The following is a 19,555-nucleotide window of genomic DNA, read 5'->3' as shown; positions in this document are numbered from 1 at the left end:
AACAGATGTTTTTGATGGATACTAACCCATGCAATATTACTGAAAGAGACTCTTTATATTGAAATAGTTCTATGGCACTTCTTCCTACAGAATGGGCCTTGATCCACTCCTGCTCCCATCCCACTTAAATGTAAAAATTCTGCCTTCACCCTTAACACACTTCACAGTTTAAATATGGCAGAACTACAACTAGTTTCTTTCTTATTCCCTTGCACTTCCCCATCTCATGTTATCTTTTATCTTACTCCTGTTTGAGTGTGGTTTTCTTAACCCAGTGCAGAGATAACCAATGACTGATTCTCCTTGACAGATCTCAGGCAGGGAGGCCCTAGCCCAGGAGAGGGACTTTTCACAGGGGTGGGGAGTGATAGGACAAGGGCAAATGGCCTTAAACTAAAGGAGAGCAGGTTTAGATTAGAGATTAGGGGGAAATTCCTCCTTGTGAGGGTGGTGAGGCCCTGGCACAGGGTGCCCACAGAAGCTGTGGCTGCTCCATTCCTGGAAGTGTTCGTGGCCAGAGCACAAGGCTCAGAGCAACCTGGTCTATGGAAGGTGTCCCTGCCCAATGCAGGGGGTGGAAATAAATGAGGTTTAAGGTCTTTTCCAACTCAATTCAGCCTGTGATTCCATGATTGTGAGGCTGTTGAGCCTTACCCATCATAATAATAAGTAAGATTTTAAACTTGTTACAACTGCTCATTCCCTACCTTGTATGTGGCTGATTCCTTTTGTGCAGCTCTCCAAGCTCTGGGGTTTCCCTTCACTTTGCTCCAACTGTTGCAATTGCTTCTCTCCATCACCACAGACCATTCCAGTCAAACCCTTGCACAGCTCTCTGAACTGCTCCTTGTGGTGAGGACGCACAAACATGTAAAACCCTGGCCAAAAGAAAATACGGACAAGTGCATAGGAAAATCAGTGCCTGACCATGGAAAACTCCTTGCTTTGGAGGGGAGAAATTCTTTGGAAGCTGAATAACATCAGTCAGATTCCTCGGAGTATATTCAGCTTGGTGAAACACTTGATGCTTTTGTGATTTTTATAATAACGGGGCTTTCCTTGCCAGAAGGCAGATGAGTATTTAGTATTGAAAATAATCCCAATTTGTCTTGAAATTCTTCCACTCTGTACAGCTCAGAATAAACACCCACCCCAGCACTTCACCTGAGAAGTGATCTAAGAACACAATATCCAGAGAGACGCTCAGGAAGGAAATTTCTTGTTACTGTTTGGTTGACAAGGATTCACAACACACGTACAGAAATTCTGAAAAACCCCGATTATGACTTATTGCCAAAGACAATTCTATCACAAGGTCTTCTGAGGTCAAAACATTTGTTCAATAGAGACAGTGACTCTGAAAGAGTGCTCAGGGGGAGGTTATGACTCACACATATAATTTTCTTCCACTCTCCACTTTGCCAAGACTAATCTAATTTAACAGTTACCTAACACACCAGGATAAGTGTATTCTCTCACAACTTGCAGACTATGGTACCTATTCAAGGCCAGTGGAATATTTATTGTTATCTGCTAAAGACAGCAAACCAAATTTCATCAGCATTTCCCAGCACACACTGAATGCATCATTTCCAGCAGAAGAGTCACCTCAGACACTTGGGAGAAGGTGGAACTGAGGTGTCACATCACACAACATATCACCATTGAGGCAGTCAGGATCAGCATACAATGCCTCTTCTTCTTCCAAACAATTAGGTCCAATTTCAAATTTTAAAAACCTGTAGCTCCCTAAACTCTTCCATCACTAAACCCATGAAAGGAAAATAAAACAAAACAAACCACTTCTGACAAAATAAATTATATCACAGCTTCAGAAATATTTTCAACTGAAGCTGTGTAGAATAGTAAATCAAAAGCCTAACTGCTTATCCTGGAACCTGAAATGATCTAAGAACTTAGCACCAGTACAGCATCACTGGTCATGGGAATAAAATTAGGTCAGTTCAATAGTCAGCATTGTCCTTTCTAAAGAGCAATTGTAGTAATTGAGGAGACAAAACAGGTGAGATGAAGGTTAGGACTGGAATTACTGAGGTGTTGTGTAAAGTTTTTAATGGACAATTTCTACCTGAGCAGACAGAGGTAACATTTCATAACCTTGATATGTTCTGCTCTCTGAATGGCATTCACTGAACCCACTGCTCCAGCTGCTCTGCTGATCTGGGTCGTTAAACCAAAAGGTGAGACCTCACGTGAGACCACAGCACCCACATTTTCCTTTCAAATAAATAAGAGTGATTTTTAAAAAACCCCTTACTTTGTAGGAGGTGAAAGTCCTGTGGCCTCTCGGTGGTGAGGGCTGCTATCACCGACACCATGGCATCGTAATTATCCGTCTTCTTGTAAGCCAGCAGAGCCTCATAGAACTGGCTGTAGCTGCTTTTGTCCAAAGCCCTCTGCACATCACTGAGATAGGCAGTCCTGAGGGCCTGGTGATGCTCTCTCCTGGACCCTGGAGCCTTTTCAGCCTCTTTCCTTGGAGCTGCACTGGCATTCTGCCCTGGGGGACAAAGAACGCGTGAGAAGGCTCGAGGAACAAACAGGTCACTCCATCACATCCACTTCTCACATTTGGAGGGAACTCCTGAACTATTTCAAAGTGGTGAAGCCAACCCCACCTGCCCAGCATGGCCACACCTGCTCCTGGAAATGGCAGCAGAGCAAAATTATTCTGGGGATCACTTTTAGCATCTTCTGGAGCTCCTTGATCGTTTTAAATGGAGAAATGTGTCAGAAGGTCACTAGGGAATGAGGGTAAACAGGTGGGTAAACCAACTCTGCTGGCCTGAAATAGGTAATTTTAAAGTTCAGATTTCTCACTCCTCAATAATAAAGGCAGACAAGGGGTGGGGTGTGTGTTTCCTAACAGGAAAACTATGTCCAAAAATACTATCTGACCTGAAACAACACTCAAGAGAGCACAAGAGCCAGGTAGGACGTCTGCAAAAGATAGAAGCAGCTTGGAACATTCTGCTAAATGCCAAGTGAACTTTATCTACAGTATAATTCTCTGATTTCTGGTATGTTTTAGAGAAAAAAGTTCTGGTTTGCATATCATAGGCATGCAAATATGGATGAAGGATATGATAAGAAATTTATTTAAATTAACCTGCCATATATTTTGGTATCTGGATCTTTAAAAGTCCTTTATTGGATAATAAAGATAATTAGGTTTCAAAACACAGGCTTCATTCAATTTGGTGGAAGTGAAAAAATTGTGTGTGCATTTTATAAGCAGTATTTATTGCATATCCTAGAGTTTTCTTATATTTCCAGAGAAGCATTCTCTTCTTAAGGAGGCACAGAAATAACATATCCATTTACTCCTATTATTTTCTCAATTACTTTTTGTGGAAACAAGTTTCTGTGAAACCATTCTAATGATTTCAGTACAAGATAATTACTAAAGGTTCTGCTTTATTCAAATATCCTCAAAACAGAAAAGAAAATGGAAAAACAAATAAAAAGAAACAGTATAGCTTCACACATTAGAAGTATTTAAAGCCTTCCAGGAAACTGGCTTGTTTTTTTAAAGAAAGGATTAGCATTTGACTATTCTTTGTCCTCTACAGAAAGACTTCTAAGCTGTCCAATGATCCTACTCATTTCCTTGTGAGAAACACAAAAAATTCCCAGCTGTTCTCAGGAAAACCCATAATTAAATAAATGAGCCCACGAGCTTGAAGGTAAATACTGGACAGAGTGAGATTAGAGGGATGCACACAGAGATTACACTTAGTACTCTCTGTTTCTGCAGAAAAAGCCAGACTGTCCACAGAGGGAGTGTACACATTACACCAAGGACAAAATGAAACAGTTTCTACATACCTGAATTCACACTGACGTAATCTTAACTCACACTCCTTACACGGCTCCCTTTCATGGACCCTGGACAAACAGGAAGCCCAGCAGACCTGTGCTCAACCCCCACTTTTCCCAGCTCAGCCTCTAGTACAAGTGTCTGGCTTCAGCTGGTTTCTTTCACATGCAGCTTAATTTAATTTATTGGCTTTTGTGTTTTGTTTTGCACAATCCTTGCTGAAAATTCTGAATTATCATCCCTCCCACCTACGGAGGGGGAGCCACTGTGCTAGGCAAGCATAAAGAACATTGATTTGCCCCAGGAGAACTTCCAGTCAGTGATGAAATAAAGCACAATAGACTGGATTTTATTAAACATGGAGGGTACCTGCACTATTCAGTCCTGTTGTCAAGTGGGATCCTCCTTGGTTCAGGTGGAGCCCAGGGTTCAGCTGAGCACAGGAGGCCTTGGAGAACGTACTTTTCTGCTGGCTCTGTTTTTCTTCTGTTAAATGAAACCAGTCCATTAACAGTGAATTTAGGGAAGAATGAACATGGAATAGTGCATTTCAATGCATGCCATCCTGTGCTGAAAACATCTGAGCAACCCACAGAAGCTGTGGCTGCCCCATGCCTGGAATTGTCCAAGGCCAGGCTGGATGGGGCTTGGAGCAGCCTGGGATAGTGGAAGGTGTCCCTGCCCATGGCAGGGGTGGAACTGGATGAGTTTTAAAGTCCCTTTCAACCCAAACCAGGCTGGGATTCCACATAGATTTATTTCTCTGATGATGAGCTAACGCCCCATTTTTTCAGAATTTTACTGCTCCAGGATTTCATAGATTTGACAAGTTCTGTGAGGACACAATCACCCTCTATTCACAATTCTGCTGGCACTATGTGGGCAGCAAAGAAGTCACACAGCAGGTTGTTTAATTCCCCAGAGTAAATTATTTTAGCAGATCAGTAAAATCCCCTTTTGAAACAAAATTACAGCATTATCAACTACAGTAACCAATGCTCAGACATCTGCACAGCTCAAGGGAAGGCAAGAGGATCATGGAGAGCAGAGACTTCGCTCAGTATTGATTAAATTGAACTTCCTGGCATTTCCACATCTCACATCCTGCTCTATGGCTGGGTGAACAAGGATATTTCTCCTTCAAATGCTAGAACTGAACCAAGCTCTCACCCATTCTCTTGGCCAGGATCTCCCTCTCCTCCCGTGGGAGGCTGTGCTCAGGTTTGTAGCCACAGCCCAATCCAGTCAGATTGCAGCACGCTTCATCAAACTGCTTTTTATGCTGGGGTCGAACAAACTGGTAAAAATCTTGCATCAGAGAGAGGGAAAAGGGGGGAAAAAGAAAGGAAAAAAAAAATCAATCCACAACAGGCAATAAATGTTACCGAAAGCTACAAGAGCAGAACTTCAAGGTTAGATAAAAAGGTGCAACTAAATAAATTAAAATATAAATGCTTTCATCTAATATTTATACAATAAACACACTTACAAATTACACAAAGGTCGGCTATCATGCAAACATTGAGCAATATATTATCACTAAAATGAGGTAAAACCTCATTTTTTCAAGGTAGATATAAAGTAACTCACCTCTCAGTGAAACAGCCCTTGAGGTGCCTCAGAAACCATGAGATCCAAGTAACTGCTAGGCTGATACTTTAAATAACTGATGAACTGCTAACTTTACATCCCATGGTACTTACTCACCACAAAATGCTGGCCAGCCAGAACCCTAAACATTAAAACAACTTTAGGTTTCAGATGCCTGACAGTTTCCAAAACTAGATTTAGACCTTGATTTGATGATTAAATATTTTCTTATTTATGTAGATCATAGCAAACTGGGAAACCAAGTGACTGAGCTTCCCATTCTTTAACCTTAGAATTTCCCTGAAACTATAAATAAATGCATAACGATGCACTTATTATTTCAGTTCATGGAAAAGTCACAGAAAAATCTATGCTTTTGTTCACAAGCTGAGAGGGAAAGGAAAAATTACACAGAAAATAGAAGAAATCTTGGTGGGAATTCAGTTCCTACCAGTACAATTGTTAAAAGGCAATAAAAAAACCTGCTGATGCAGTAAGTATCCACATTTGCCCAGATCCTTTGTTTTATACTCACAATTATCTAACAGAAAATTTCTCTATATTCTATTTACTGCTTTAGCACCAAACTCTTATGAAGGCATCTCTCCAACTCACACAATCACAGTCTTGATCTCCAAACTACCAGGAATAAGTCACTGTACTTTTAGACAAGGCTTAAAATAACACAAATTTCCACGGAATATGATTTCTTCAAATCAAGATATGAGCTAACACATGATGATCAGATGGATGAAAATCTTCTGTTTTATCTGGGAATATAAAGTGATGAATCACCTTAATTGAGTTGTACTTCACATCTAAAACATTTCTGAAGTACTCAAGCCTGTTTAAAAGATAAAAGTCACGTCTACAAATACACCAGGGATGCACAAACACTCCGAAAGTACCTCGCAGCAAGACGTGCTTCTTTTCATCCTCTACAAAGAGGGAGCTCATCTGGGACAGCATGGCATGGAAGTCATCTGTCTTCTTGTACTGCTGCAGAGCCTTGGAGAAGAGCTCATAGTTCTGCTGGCTCAGGGTGTCCTTCACTGTGGCAATGTAAAACGTGGCCCGCGCCTTCTTGGGCTCCGCCAGCTCCGCTCTGCGCTCCTGCTGCAAGGCAGGGAACGCCCCTCATTAGTCAAAAGCAGCACATGAGGGGTTAATTTCAGGTGGAGCAATTTAGTTTACAATGCCAACAGCACACAGGATAACAAAAGGAATTATAGAACAGCTGTGGTTGGAAAAGTCCTCTGAAGTCATCCAGTCCAATGGCCCAGCGAGCAGCACCACTGCATTAAACCATGGCAGTCACCCCCATAATTCATCTTGCCCAGTGCCAAAACAGATAACTTCAAGAAAAATTCCTAGAGAAAGCAGCCAAGTATCACTGCACAATTCTATTCTTAGGAGAAGGGTTAACAAAATGACATCTATTCCAAAGCTGGAGGCTGAGCTGACTCATCATGACATCAGATAGCAACAAACTACAAACACAACCTTTTGCATGAACCTGTTCTATTCCTTCTATCTTCTCTTGGATATTATCGGCTTTGGGATCAATTTCATTTGCCAGGTGCTTGGCAGACTGTCAGACAGGGAATATCCAGTCAGGACAGCACCTTGGACAACTACTGGCACTCACATCACCCAGGGAATTCTCCTGAATTTATTGTGACTTAAGCAATTAGCTGCATAATGAGTTAACTGGGTTTGGAGACAGGTCAAAACATTAATGCACAGCTGCAGAGCTAACACACAACTATGATCCACCTCATGGGGGTAATATGTGATCCCTTACCCCAAACTGGTCAGTTCAACCATTTGAGGCTCTACCAGAGCAGCTGGACTTGCTCATCATTGTAGGTCCCTGCCAACTGAATTATTCCATTTTAATCAAAAAGAGTGAAACCATCCACACCACCCTGGTCAAATTGTTCACAACACAGTCAGTGTCAGAAAACAATTCTTTTCACCTACTACCCTATATGGACCTGTGCTTGATTTGGTCTGGGATGTCTGGATTTGGGAAAGAGCACAACAAATAGCTTTCAGATGTGCACAGATAAATATTTACATTTTGGAGAAAAAACACTTGTTCTAGCATCATGGATCTGTCTGCCTGGAAATTTCCAATTCAAATTAAAGCAATCTATAAATCAAAGGGATGGCACAGACACAGGGAAACACATACTGTATTGCTGACTAGCTTTATTTTCTTCCTTCCTCCTTTCTGCTCATCTGTTAATCTCTTCTCATACTGAAGGGAAAGCGTGGACAGACGATGTGCCTGTGAAGATGAAAAGAAAGTAAGTAAGGTACAAAAAAATACTTTTCATAGTTGTTGCCCATTTCATTTAGGCATTTCCAGCAGTAAAACCTGGTAACCCAGTTTGTGATACCATTCAAGGAAGTGGAACAAGTCAACCTAAATTATTTTAACAGAGCCTGGGCACGTACCTGTTTCTAGAGGGTAGAAATTTACTCGACAACTCACTGAGACCAAACTAGAAGAAATTAAAGATAAAGTTGGTCTTGAGGGTGCAAATTCCTGGCTAAGTAAAGCTGGACTCACAGCAGACTGTTACAGGACAGCCTGAGAGTGTACATAGACTGTGCGTAACCAGTGTTCACATTTCCCTTCACTTTCCTGCCTGGAATTCTCTTTACATAAGGGATTGGAATATAAGCAGCAAGTCAAATATTTATGATACACACAGTAAATCAGAAAAATTATCAAAACCATCTTTTTAGTCCTGTGCTGTGTAAAGGCAGCACATTGAAAAGCATGATTCAGCAGAAATAAGGCTTCCTAGACATGAGCTGTAACTCACAAAGAAATCTGATTACGGGGAACTGTTATTACTTAAATGGATTGAGAAATTATTATTTGTATTGTGAATTTTTGAGATGGCAAACCAAATTCTTTCAGAATGAGAGCAGCTAAACTTTCATTATTTAGGGATCAAGAGTGCAGTGTAACTTTGATTAAAGGAAAAACGATAACACAGATACTATGCTGAATGGTGAAGACAGGAAATGACACCAAGCCCATCCTCAGTACAAATCCAATGCTCAGTGCTGGACTCAGAGTGAAAGCTGGCTGCCTGAGAGCCACTGCCTGTCTCAGAACTATACTCACCAGACTGCTGGGATCAGGTCATCAATTTGGAAGCAGCACAGGGTGACCCCAGAGCTCTCCACAAGCCTCAGACAAGCAGCAATGCCAAATACACAAATAGGCCAAATACACAAATAGGAAGTGGACCTGAGCAACCATCAAGCTATTTGGTTTATCAGCTTGCCTAACTCCAGGAAATGCTGAGCTCTGCCAAAAGCACTGCAGCTGTGCTAAGAATATTCTGTATCTGAGTTACCAAGGTCCCTGGAAATGTGCCAGGCTTTCCAAAGAATAGGTTTTGGTGTCAATGGCATGGCCACCCAATGGGTGACAGAGCCCACTTCCCGCTTGGCTGCACACAAGTTAAATATTTGCTGCCCTTTGTACATTCCCTCTGATCTGTACGTGTCTCCATTCATGTCCTTGGGCCTACTCAGATATCCCCCAGACACTCCTACATTTACACATTTTACCTCAGGCATTCTTTCCCTGAGGAAAGTACTTAAGAATGCTGCAATAGGCATTGCTAAATGGGTCTGCAAGCCAACAGTAAAATACTCCAGCCAAATAAAGACAGTCACCTCTCCAACTACTGCAAACAGGGATTTTGGGAAAGTAAGAACACATCTTAATCACTGATGTATCAAAAATACCAATCCAAGAGGAAAGAAAATTAACAGTACAGAAGCAGCTTTGTTGATCTTGTGATAGAGGATTTTTGATTCAGATAAAACATTCCACAAGTCAGCAACATTCTTTCTCTGGGGAAAATCCCTTTTTGAATTCAATATCTAGTCTCATACGAAGTGTTGACACAGAGTCTACCCAGGACAAATTGTGTATTTACAAATCCCTTCTCTGAGAGCTCCTTGCTCCTCAGAAAGTCTGGTTAACTTCCAGGAATCTCTGGTCAGCAGCCTTGGAGCACAGAACAAGCACATACCTGTCAATCATCTGCTTGAAAGTGGCAAGGAAACTCTTTGATTAATTATGAGAACTTGCAGTTACTGGTGCTGATTACAGTGAGCTTTTCTCGATAGAGGATTGAGCTGGTTCTCTGGATGCCAAAACCATTTTGCTTTAGCGCCTGCAATTTTTACTTATAAGGAAGTATTTTGCCATTACCTTTTCCTCTCCTTGCAAATCAGTTTCCTCCTCTGCATCTTCACTGCTCTTCTCACTGCGCTCCAAGGCATCCAAGAGCCCAACACATTTTCTTCGGGGTGAGACAAACTCTTGCTCATATTCCACACACAGGCTGGGTGCTCCATCTCCATTTACTGCCATCACAGCACAACACAGGAGACAAATTCACACTCCACATGCTCTCCTGCATTTTCTTTAAGTTAGTGATAGCTCTCCATCTTACAAAGCAACCCACAAATATGTGTTGATGAATTAAATAATCTTCCACCTCTTGCAAAATTGCATTATATAATTTAGTAAGAAGACTGCTTTTATACATCACTTCCAAAATTGCTCAAGCATTTGTTACCACAATCTGGCAGACTGCTCTCAAACTTTTCCTCAAGTCACTTAACCCAAAAATGGTGTAGGATCAATGGGAGAAAGTCTTACTGCAGCAGCTGTGTTCAATTATTTTAGATTTATGGATTTTCCCAAAACTGAGTTCCAGAGTTTTTAAGAGATTTTGGTACAAAACATGATTTATTACTTTTAAACAGAGCAAGTTTTTTAAAGCTGACAATTCTTATAGTATCAATACCCATAAGACAGTTACCAAAGTCCCAAATTACATATTCTCACTAATCAGAATCCAGGTTTCAAATATAAGAATTTTGTCAAATTAGTCTCAGCTTGCTATTTCTGTAAGGCATTACCTACAAAATGTATTTCCACTACTTTGTGGAATTACTCCAGCAGTCAGTTACTGAGGAAAGCCACTATCTTGATAAGAATGGGAGTATATTATGATCAGTATGACTACAGGGGAGTTTGACGTTACAGCTGATGCAATACAATTGAAAATCTCTATTAAACAGGAAATGCAGCTTCCTCCCTTCACCTCTAGTCCCACATTCCAGCCCATCCTTTGAGATGGATCTGGCAGTCAAGTGTATGAAAGGTAAATAAACTGTTTCAGCACAGCTCAGCTGCTCATTCTGCAACTGCACAAAAGATGGACTCAAATCAATAAAGGAGCAAAAAGTGCACAGTTGGAAACTGAGAGGGGAAAAAGGTGGTGGCCAAAGTAATCCCTTTTAACAATAACCAGCAATCACACTGGCTGTTACCAGGCTTTTTAAAGCCTTACCTCTCTGTAACAACTGAGTTAAAGGCAATGTGAACTCACCCTCACTCATATAACTGATTAGGAACCACAGCTTTAAACAAACTTCACTGTTCTGTTCCAAACCAGCAAGCAGTCTAGAGTGCTGAAAGAATATCTGACATGAGATATGCTTTATTCTTTAGTTTTATTCTTTAGCATTCTACCCACAAAATTTTAAATATTGTTTTGTTCCCATGTTATTTTTGTTTTCTTATATGAGGACATATGGAAGCCAGTGCTAGGCAGAAAGAGACTTCCAGGTCTGATTTTCCAAACTATCTGTGATACTCCACCAAAAACTCCTCCTCATCTGTGGGACAATTTTGCCAGTCCCATCTGCCTCTTTTCTCTGCAATTGCAACTATTTCCCTCCATTTTCTAATGGTTAACTGTGTCCCTTCTGACCAGATTTCTACATCAGTCTGAGCTCTCCTTGCTTTCTCTCCCAGTTTCTAGCCTCTTGATCCTCCTTGACATGGTTCAGCTTAAAACAAAAAGGTGCATTTGTGAGGACCCAAACATTACCTTTCCTTTTCCTCTTCAAACTTGGAACATGGTCATCCAGATTTTTAGCTTTTTGCAGGGAGAGGACCTGCTCAGATGAAGTAGATGGTGCTGCATTGCTTTCACTTAGGGAACCAGCATGTCCAGGAGGGCACTGAGGCAGGGGTGGGGGCATCTGCAAGCAGTTTACAAAGTGTTACAATAGGCAAAGACCACTTTTCCACTCCATCTGCGACCAAAAATCTCAGCAACAATCCAAAGACATCTCCTTTTCCCCAGATAATCTTTGGTAGCAAGACTGTTACACACTCTGGGTTTATGGGCTTTTGAAAAAAAGGATCAAACACCTCCCAAGTGACACAGCTGAAGTGCAGTAAGTGCACTCTAAGTGACCAGGTACCAGAAAAAGGATCAGGACCTGCTAAAGAAAATCAGTTCCTAATGCTATGTCTGCAAAAACAGCCCCTTCTGACAAAGCACATCGGGCTGTGGTTTTGGTTTACCATGAAACTGTCACTCATAATCAGAAAAGATCATCAAGTTCTGCAGCATCATTCATATGTAACTAATCAGCCTGAACAACTATTTTAGCCTTGTAGTTGGCTAAAGCATCTTCCAGGAAGCTGTTCAAGTCTGCAAATGAAATTTTTAAGTGCTTATTTTAATCTTAACCTCTGTTTTGGAAACAAAGAATTTCCCATTCTGGCTTCCAGCCCGTTTCTTGCTATGACTTTCTCCAGTGAATTAGGAAGCCTTTTAACAATATCACTTATTAAATCAAGGAATTACTACAGACAACATCAGTTTCCTAATGCTAATAGAGAAGCTGTTTTAGTAAAGATGACCCAGTGTTGAACTGCAATAACAACTGATGGTTTTTATTACTCTTTATTACTAGTCAGCTTCAATTTAAATTTTGGGGTATGATTCTTCCACACACATAACCCCTCCCTGAGACAGAAAGCCTCTGGATGCCAATATCAGTTCCAGGATTTGCATACCAGCCAATAAATACATGTTTGTTTAGGAGGAGCTGGAAGAGGAAGTTATTTTTGTGATGTCACCTAATGAGTTGCCCAGTATAAGAACAACATCCTGTCCCAGATCACTCATGGAGAAACATGAGGCATACCTCCTTCCAGTAAATCTTCCAGTGTTTAGAAATGACAAGTGACCCCGTGCTGGGCAGGCTTGTGAGGAGCAGAGAGCTAGACTCAGTGATACTTAAGCATCCCTTCCAATTTGAGATCACCTGTGATTCTCTCATATCTCCCACCTAGCTTAGCACTCCCAGTTTCCAACACTATTCAGGAAGGTGGTTGTCCATTTTGTGGGGTTTTTTAAAAAACACTTACAGTTTCTTGAGCAACACGGAAGAAGAGGGAGACACTTCTGACCGCGTGCCCGAAGTTGTCATAAACGTTCACGTAGGGTCGGACCCATGAGGGCAGTTTGCCCCTGACATCACAAGTTGTGAACCTGGACAGGATGGGAAAACCTGAGAATCATTTGCCAGGTTGGGCTAAATTAATTAAAAGAACCCTAGATCACTATCTGTCTTAGGTTGCAATGCAAGATAAGGCTGAGGGTTTGTATTCTATTGCCATCTGTTAGAACCAGGTGGGGCAGTTTTCTGTTAAAGGCAAGTGGAGCAGTTTTCTTTATCTCTTCCACCCATCCTCCCTCCAGGGAGATATCTTTTGTTAATGGGCCATTGAGTATCACTTCATGACTGATAAAATTCCATCATCCCATTGGGAGATGTTCCGCCCAGGGGGGGGAGCCAAGCATTCCTACCTGGATATAATCTGAGATTTGGAACACCAGCAGCCTTTTCCCACTGGATTCCCAGAGGAAGACCAGGCCCATCTGCACCACCACTGGACCTTCAGAGGAAAACTCTACCCTTCTACCATGGTGAGTGCTCCACCAGAACCATATCTGTCACTGCAGGAGGGCTGCAGCCACCATTTAATGGGACTGCTGCCACCACCCTGACCCACAGGGTGCCAGGTTGTACTCTGACTCTGTTAGTGTTGTTTTGTATTACTGCATTTTTATTTTCCTAATAAAGAACTGCTTTTTCTACTCCCATATCTTTGCCTGAGAGCCCCTTAATTTCAAAATTATAATACTTTGGAGAGAAGGGATTTACATTTTCCATTTCAAGGAAGGCTCCTGTCTTCCTTAGCAGACACATGTCTGTTCAAACCAAGACACTATCCAAAAGGACAAGAGAGGAGCACCAACACAAATAAAGACATAACAGTGCAGTAAATATAATGGGGTGATGCCTTCACTCAGGCGAAAGGGCTTTGCTGATTCCATGTACTATCAATTAAACTCCTGTTGCCTATAATATACATATTATACTAATTAGCATTACAAAAATGCATATTAATGCACTATAATGTTAATATAGGATATGACTATAAACAGTATTGTTTCAGTAACAATCTGTCCCCATTTCCATTCTTGTTCTCTCAAAACACTGCAGTGTTGATGACTGCCATCTCAAATGAAAGATGGAGAAAATGCAAGATCATAAGTTATTGTCACATAATTTCCCATGGCATTACAAACATGAATTCCAAAAATTGGTTTATTTTCCATTAAAACCATTGATCTCCTTCTGCAGCTCCAAGACGACATGGACGGGGAGCAGAAGATAAAAATCCAGCTAGTTTTATGAAGTAGTGCAATATTTATATAAATTAATTTTATTATTATGAACAGTAGCCTTTTCCAAACAGCAACATCAGCACATTTATATTCAAAATACCAGCACGTATGTTGGGATATAAGCTGTTGATGTTATTGATGCCCCAAACCTGGAAGTGCTCAAGGCCAGGTAGGACAGGGCTTGGGGTGGTGGAAGGTGTCTCTGCCCTTGGCAGGGAGTTGGAATGAGATGAGCTTTAAGGTTCCTTTCAACCTCAAATATTCTGGGATTTGGTGAGCCAGGGCTTACCTGTGGTCACACAGGAAGATGGCCCCGTAGTCCTGGCGGTGCCTGATGACCCGGCCAATGGCCTGGTTGACAGCCCGGGACGCTTGCTGACTGTACCACTCACGCCCAGACAGATACTGCAAGAGGTAGGAGGAAGAATTAACATTGTTCACCATGTTAAATGTATTCTCTGTGCTGTACAGCCATTATTTTTTACCTAAGGAAATAAAAAGTGAAGCACAGATCTTGGATAATATCAACCAGATGTACTGACAAGTCTCAAAGAGCTGAGGAAAACCAAAGACAGATGGACTCAAAAGTCACACCTGATTTCCAGAGCACAGAAAATTCAAGTAGCAATGTCCAGCTGGAGAGGCTGTTTCCTGTATGGTGCACTCAGAGCCCTGGCAGTACAACAGACTCTTCATATTCTTTAAGACTGTAGATCAGACTAAAGTGTCACATCATTCATTCTTGTGCCTGAAGCAATAGAGCACCAAACCCAAACACCCTGACACACACCACCACACTTCCAAAACAATCATTCCCAAAACAGCCAGTGCAGGCCATTCTTCCTGCCCACCCACTCTCTGGATGAAAAACATCCCTCAGAATGAGAGATGGATAACAAACATACAAAGATTTTGTAAACTTTAATTACAACCTTTATTAGGGCCTATATTTAAGACTGTTCCAGAACATGGAACCTTCAACACTGTTTAAAAAAGGTGGCTGGATTTGTGACAAATTCCCAAGCTGTTTGAATTTCTGATATTCATGGTCCCACGAGACTGAGAGGATATGAACACCCAGAACCCACTGGGACAAGAGAGAGAACCAATGACAAGAACATGCCAACAGCCAAGAGTGAAAAGCTGCCCAGTCTTACCTGTCCACCTGCACCACTTTTCCTCATCTCATCCAGGAATTGCATCTTTAAAACGACTCTGGGCTCCATACGAGGGGGAAATGGAAGCCCAGTAATGATGACTCCTCGTCCATTTATGTCTGCAAAGTCTAAGCCTTCACTGGCCTGCAGGGACAGAGTTTTCCATCCTCAGTGGAGTTTGCAGTGACATTTCAGAGCAATTCAGCAGTTGTTGGCCCTTTTTCTCCATTCAATTAACTCCCTGGTCTAGTGTAGTTAATCAATAGTGTCAATGAATAATTTCAACTAGATTTTTTTTTTCTTTTATTACCAGGAGTTTAAACTTGGCTTTTTCCTCTGCCAAAGCACAGCTCAGCAAACCCTGTTCATAGCTGTCCTGTTCCTGGATAAGATCAGCTGTATTGAGAACATGTCAACACCCTTGTTTAAACCTTTCACACCCTGGGTTGTTGACAAGACATAACAACACAGCAAATCTTCTCTGACAGTAAAAATTAACAGAATCACTTCAAAGCAATAACATAAAGCCATCAGGTTCACCAGACCATAGTGCCATGCTCAGCAGCTGTGCTGTTGACATTCCATCAAGTATCTGTCACTCATGTGTCCTATACATGCTCACTGCTGGCAAATCACTTTGTGAAATGAATAAAGTTGAACAGATTGAAAAAAAAAATCAAGGAAAAAAAAAGCTGTTTTGTTTTTCAGCTGAATCAATTATCCAAATCTCATCAACAATACTTGAGAGAGCCACATCTTTTCTTCACTTCAACAGCCTCTTTGGAGACTGGGACCAAAGCTGCAAAAGAAGTTGTAACTTCTCTGGCATACAGTAAACAGCAGCAAAAAGGCTCGAAGAGTAATTTCACCAGTATTTCCATTGATAAACATAAGTCAATTTACCACCACTGGAAGATGCAAAGGAAAGGCCATCAAATGCATCCACAGAACAGGAAGTTAATAAAGCAAGTCTTTTAAGGCTAAGCATTATGTTTGGTTTGCAGCAGTGTTGTTTTAACTTGTTTCATTACAGTTCTCCAGAACAGCTGCTCTTATGTAATGGGTGTGAACAGTGAGCAGCCAACATGAAATGCAAGTATGATGCTCATCCACTTCAGAGAAATCAAAATGTGTCCCTCCAATAAGAACAAGAGTGAATCACACAGAAATGTGACCTAATTTTGAAAAGCTTCAGAGCACTTGTTTTTTCCCCGCATATAATAGTCAAATAATAAGAAATGTATTTAAATCCAAAAAGGAGGTTTTTTCCTATCAATTATATAATATGACTTCAGATAAAACAAATTCTCAGTTACATTACCTTGCCACGACAGACTGCCAAAAAAGCAGCTCCATTGGACTTAGGACAGGCGACTTTATCATAGTAGGCATCAATAACCTAAAATATAAACAAGTTTAAGAGGAAGAATGGTATTATCCTGTACTAAGATCTTTGTACACTAAGATCTAAACTGTGATTAATTTGGCTTAGTATAACTGTCTTTACTTTTAAATAATTGCAAGTGTGAGAAGCCATTTTCTCAGTAAAATCCTCGCATCACTGTGATATCCAGAACACATCTGGGTAAGCACAAAAAAATTCAGGTACTTCTGATAAGATGGACCATCCTGTGTTTCTGCAGATTGTTAAGTAAAATAGACACAACAGGAAAGCAATTATAAATATTAATTATTCCAAGAAGCAAACAGAATGGCTATAAATAAATAGGATGACACTGTACAATTGTTAAACACCCAAAGCAGGATAAGCTGGGAGGAAAAGTCCTGCAGAACACTCACAAATGCTGTCTACTGAAGTGACAGCTTTCTACCAGCTCGATTACTCAGCACTTGTGTGTGTTGGCTGCTCTACGTCACCAGATTTAAATGAAGACTGAACCCTGCATGGCCAGACAAGAGAGGAAAGGAAGGATGCACAGGAAAACTACACTTCAAAGTAGCAGTCACAGTTTTACTTTCACTCTAGGCCAAAACCTGGGGTGTTTCATACCCAAACACACTTTAGAAAAGGTCATTAAACATAAAAACAATTTCTGAAATTGATAGAAGTATGTAATGGAAATAATCGACCTCTGAAAAGCTTCCTTTGTTCCTGGGTTCCACAAACATCGGCTTCACTTCTTCTATTCTTTTGGCAAAATCATGCTCCTGTTGGAAAGAGAAGGAGCAGGTCAGAAATGCCAAGTGAGCTCACTCCACAAGAAGAGAAACACTTCTTCACCACAGCCTGCTCCTCTCCTGCCAAACACAGGGGAGATGGGAGCAGAAACGTGCAACCCCCTGAGAGCACTAGCAGTGGTTCCTTGCAGTTGGTGCACCTCAGGCATCAGGCAGATGGGAGGGTTGCAGCACACACCTCCCAGTCCCACTCCACAGCATGAAACCTCTGCCCCTGCCTTTCAAGCAGCATTTAAACCAGAACTGTTCTAGCAAATCTCACCAGGGACATTCAACTCATGAGCACAGAAGTACCAGAAGTTACAGTTGCAATGGTTGCAAATTAAAAATAAAGAAGAAATGCTCATATTGGACTTTTTTTCCTCATTTTTTCAGAGGTTTAATAAAGAAAGGTCTAGTGAACTAAATAAAATGTGATATCAGATGCAATAATATATTAAGATTCTTTTGGGTTTGGTTTCTACAGCACTGCACTTCAGTATATTGTGATCAAAATAAAAGAAGCCTTACCTGAGATTTTACCTTCCAGATTTTATAATTTACTTACTAACATAAATTTTTTCATAGAATCCCAGAACATTTTGGGTTGAAAGGGACCTTAATAATAATAATTCAGTTCCAACTCCCTTCCATGAGCAACAACCACTTCCAATAGAAAGTTTTTAATTTAACATAGTTAAATGGAATAACTACAAGCTGCCTGATGCAAGTAACCAAACCACCTAACAAAGGCAGAGCAATGAACATACTCTCCAATATTCCAGGCTCTTATCCATGACAGGGTAGGATGGGAAGAACACCAAGAGCCCATGTGGCACAACTCGCACAAGGTTGCCTGCAGGGAGAGAAGACAAGTGTGCAGCTGAGGGCATTTTCATCCTGGGATGGAGAACATGGACTGCAGAGGAAAAACAACAGTGTGGCCTCCTTCCCAAATATTTTCTACTTTCTTGACATGAATGATTGTGTATTAGAAGTTGTTCAATTTCTTTAAATAATTTGATAATCTTGTCAAGGTGTAAGTTTGAAGCCAAACTAGCTTTCATTTCTCCTCCACATCCTTCAAGCATTTCTAGATTTAACAGATTCTTTTCAATCATGCTAGCCAAGCTACACAGATGATCTTCTTTTATTCTGTCCTTATGTGTTATGATTTTGTAATTCTATTATAAAAGATTACCAAAACAATAAATGCTGTCTTCAGGCAGGCTTGACATACTCTAAAGTATTACAAAAAATTGCACTAATTTCCTGTGATTCTCAATTGCTTTGCTGCATCATCTCTGGGTATTTGAGCCACTTTCTGACTGTGTTTAGGAACCACATTTTTGATCCAAACACAAACTCCTGACAGAAGTCCAGACTTGGAAATATGAAACCAGAGACTCAATTTAAAGTGCTATTGCAGCAGCCAGTTGCCTTGAGCAAGCAAAAACACAGAAAACCTGACAGCAGCAAACTATGCACTGCAATCCTTTACCTTTCTCTTACTGCATCTTTAGCATTGCCCTTTCTAAATTTCCAAATATCCTGGGCATGAACCCATTTCTGAAATCCACACTTCACTTACCAATTGTTTTCCCCAGAGAAGATAAATAATCCTCTGAAAACCTACAAAAAAGAAAAATCAAATAACACCATTGCATTTCATTTTCTATGTTTTTCATCCACACTGGCTTCCTTTGACATTCATCTAAAATAACATTTCCAGACTCCCAGTTGCTCTCCCTTCTGTGGCAAGCACCAACACCAAGGGCAAGAATTAACAATACCTTGACTACATTTTATTAATACTATGAAATATTCTTATTGATAGCTCTGAAGATGACCTAAGCTTCAATATTTCAAAATGTTCAGGTAGAAATGGCAGCCATGTGAGTAGCAACACATGTGAGAGTTTTGCCAGGAAGTCTGCCAAGCCTAACATTACAATTAGGTGTGGTGTTGCTGCAATTAGTTTGGTTACTATGGTTATTACTCAATAAATCACTTTGTCTTTGGCTGAAGAAGTCCTGCTCTGCAGTGAGTAGGACTATTTATGTTCTTCCACACCTGACTGAAAACTCCCCTATTCTCTCATGCCTTTATGCTCCTTTTTTTAGTGCCTTGTAGTTTTGTGTACTGTTTTCCCAGAAAATTTATATATGCAGGGAAAAAACCTAACA

General features: G+C 40.9%; 1 protein-coding gene across 1 annotated transcript in view; it reads right to left on the bottom strand.

The window, feature by feature from the left end:
* Positions 1 to 19,555, bottom strand: part of RTEL1 (regulator of telomere elongation helicase 1) — a 44,627-nt gene that overhangs the window by 6,327 nt on the left and 18,745 nt on the right. Inside the window, exons 19-33 of the mRNA XM_058814526.1 lie at positions 18,961 to 19,001; positions 18,140 to 18,225; positions 17,283 to 17,360; positions 16,513 to 16,590; positions 15,192 to 15,335; positions 14,324 to 14,439; positions 12,708 to 12,831; positions 11,374 to 11,527; positions 9,681 to 9,835; positions 7,629 to 7,724; positions 6,340 to 6,547; positions 5,012 to 5,149; positions 4,211 to 4,327; positions 2,279 to 2,521; positions 708 to 878 (exon numbers count right to left, since the gene is read on the bottom strand). Of these exons, the coding sequence (XP_058670509.1) occupies positions 708 to 878; positions 2,279 to 2,521; positions 4,211 to 4,327; positions 5,012 to 5,149; positions 6,340 to 6,547; positions 7,629 to 7,724; positions 9,681 to 9,835; positions 11,374 to 11,527; positions 12,708 to 12,831; positions 14,324 to 14,439; positions 15,192 to 15,335; positions 16,513 to 16,590; positions 17,283 to 17,360; positions 18,140 to 18,225; positions 18,961 to 19,001 (1,949 nt within the window). The remainder of the gene's footprint in view (positions 1 to 707; positions 879 to 2,278; positions 2,522 to 4,210; positions 4,328 to 5,011; positions 5,150 to 6,339; positions 6,548 to 7,628; positions 7,725 to 9,680; positions 9,836 to 11,373; positions 11,528 to 12,707; positions 12,832 to 14,323; positions 14,440 to 15,191; positions 15,336 to 16,512; positions 16,591 to 17,282; positions 17,361 to 18,139; positions 18,226 to 18,960; positions 19,002 to 19,555) is intronic.

This window comes from Ammospiza caudacuta, chromosome 15 (assembly GCF_027887145.1).
Source record: "Ammospiza caudacuta isolate bAmmCau1 chromosome 15, bAmmCau1.pri, whole genome shotgun sequence".
In the NCBI taxonomy this organism is placed as follows: domain Eukaryota; kingdom Metazoa; phylum Chordata; class Aves; order Passeriformes; family Passerellidae; genus Ammospiza; species Ammospiza caudacuta.
The sequence above is the reverse complement of the archived record's forward strand: the minus strand, read 5'-3'. Positions and strand labels throughout refer to the sequence as shown.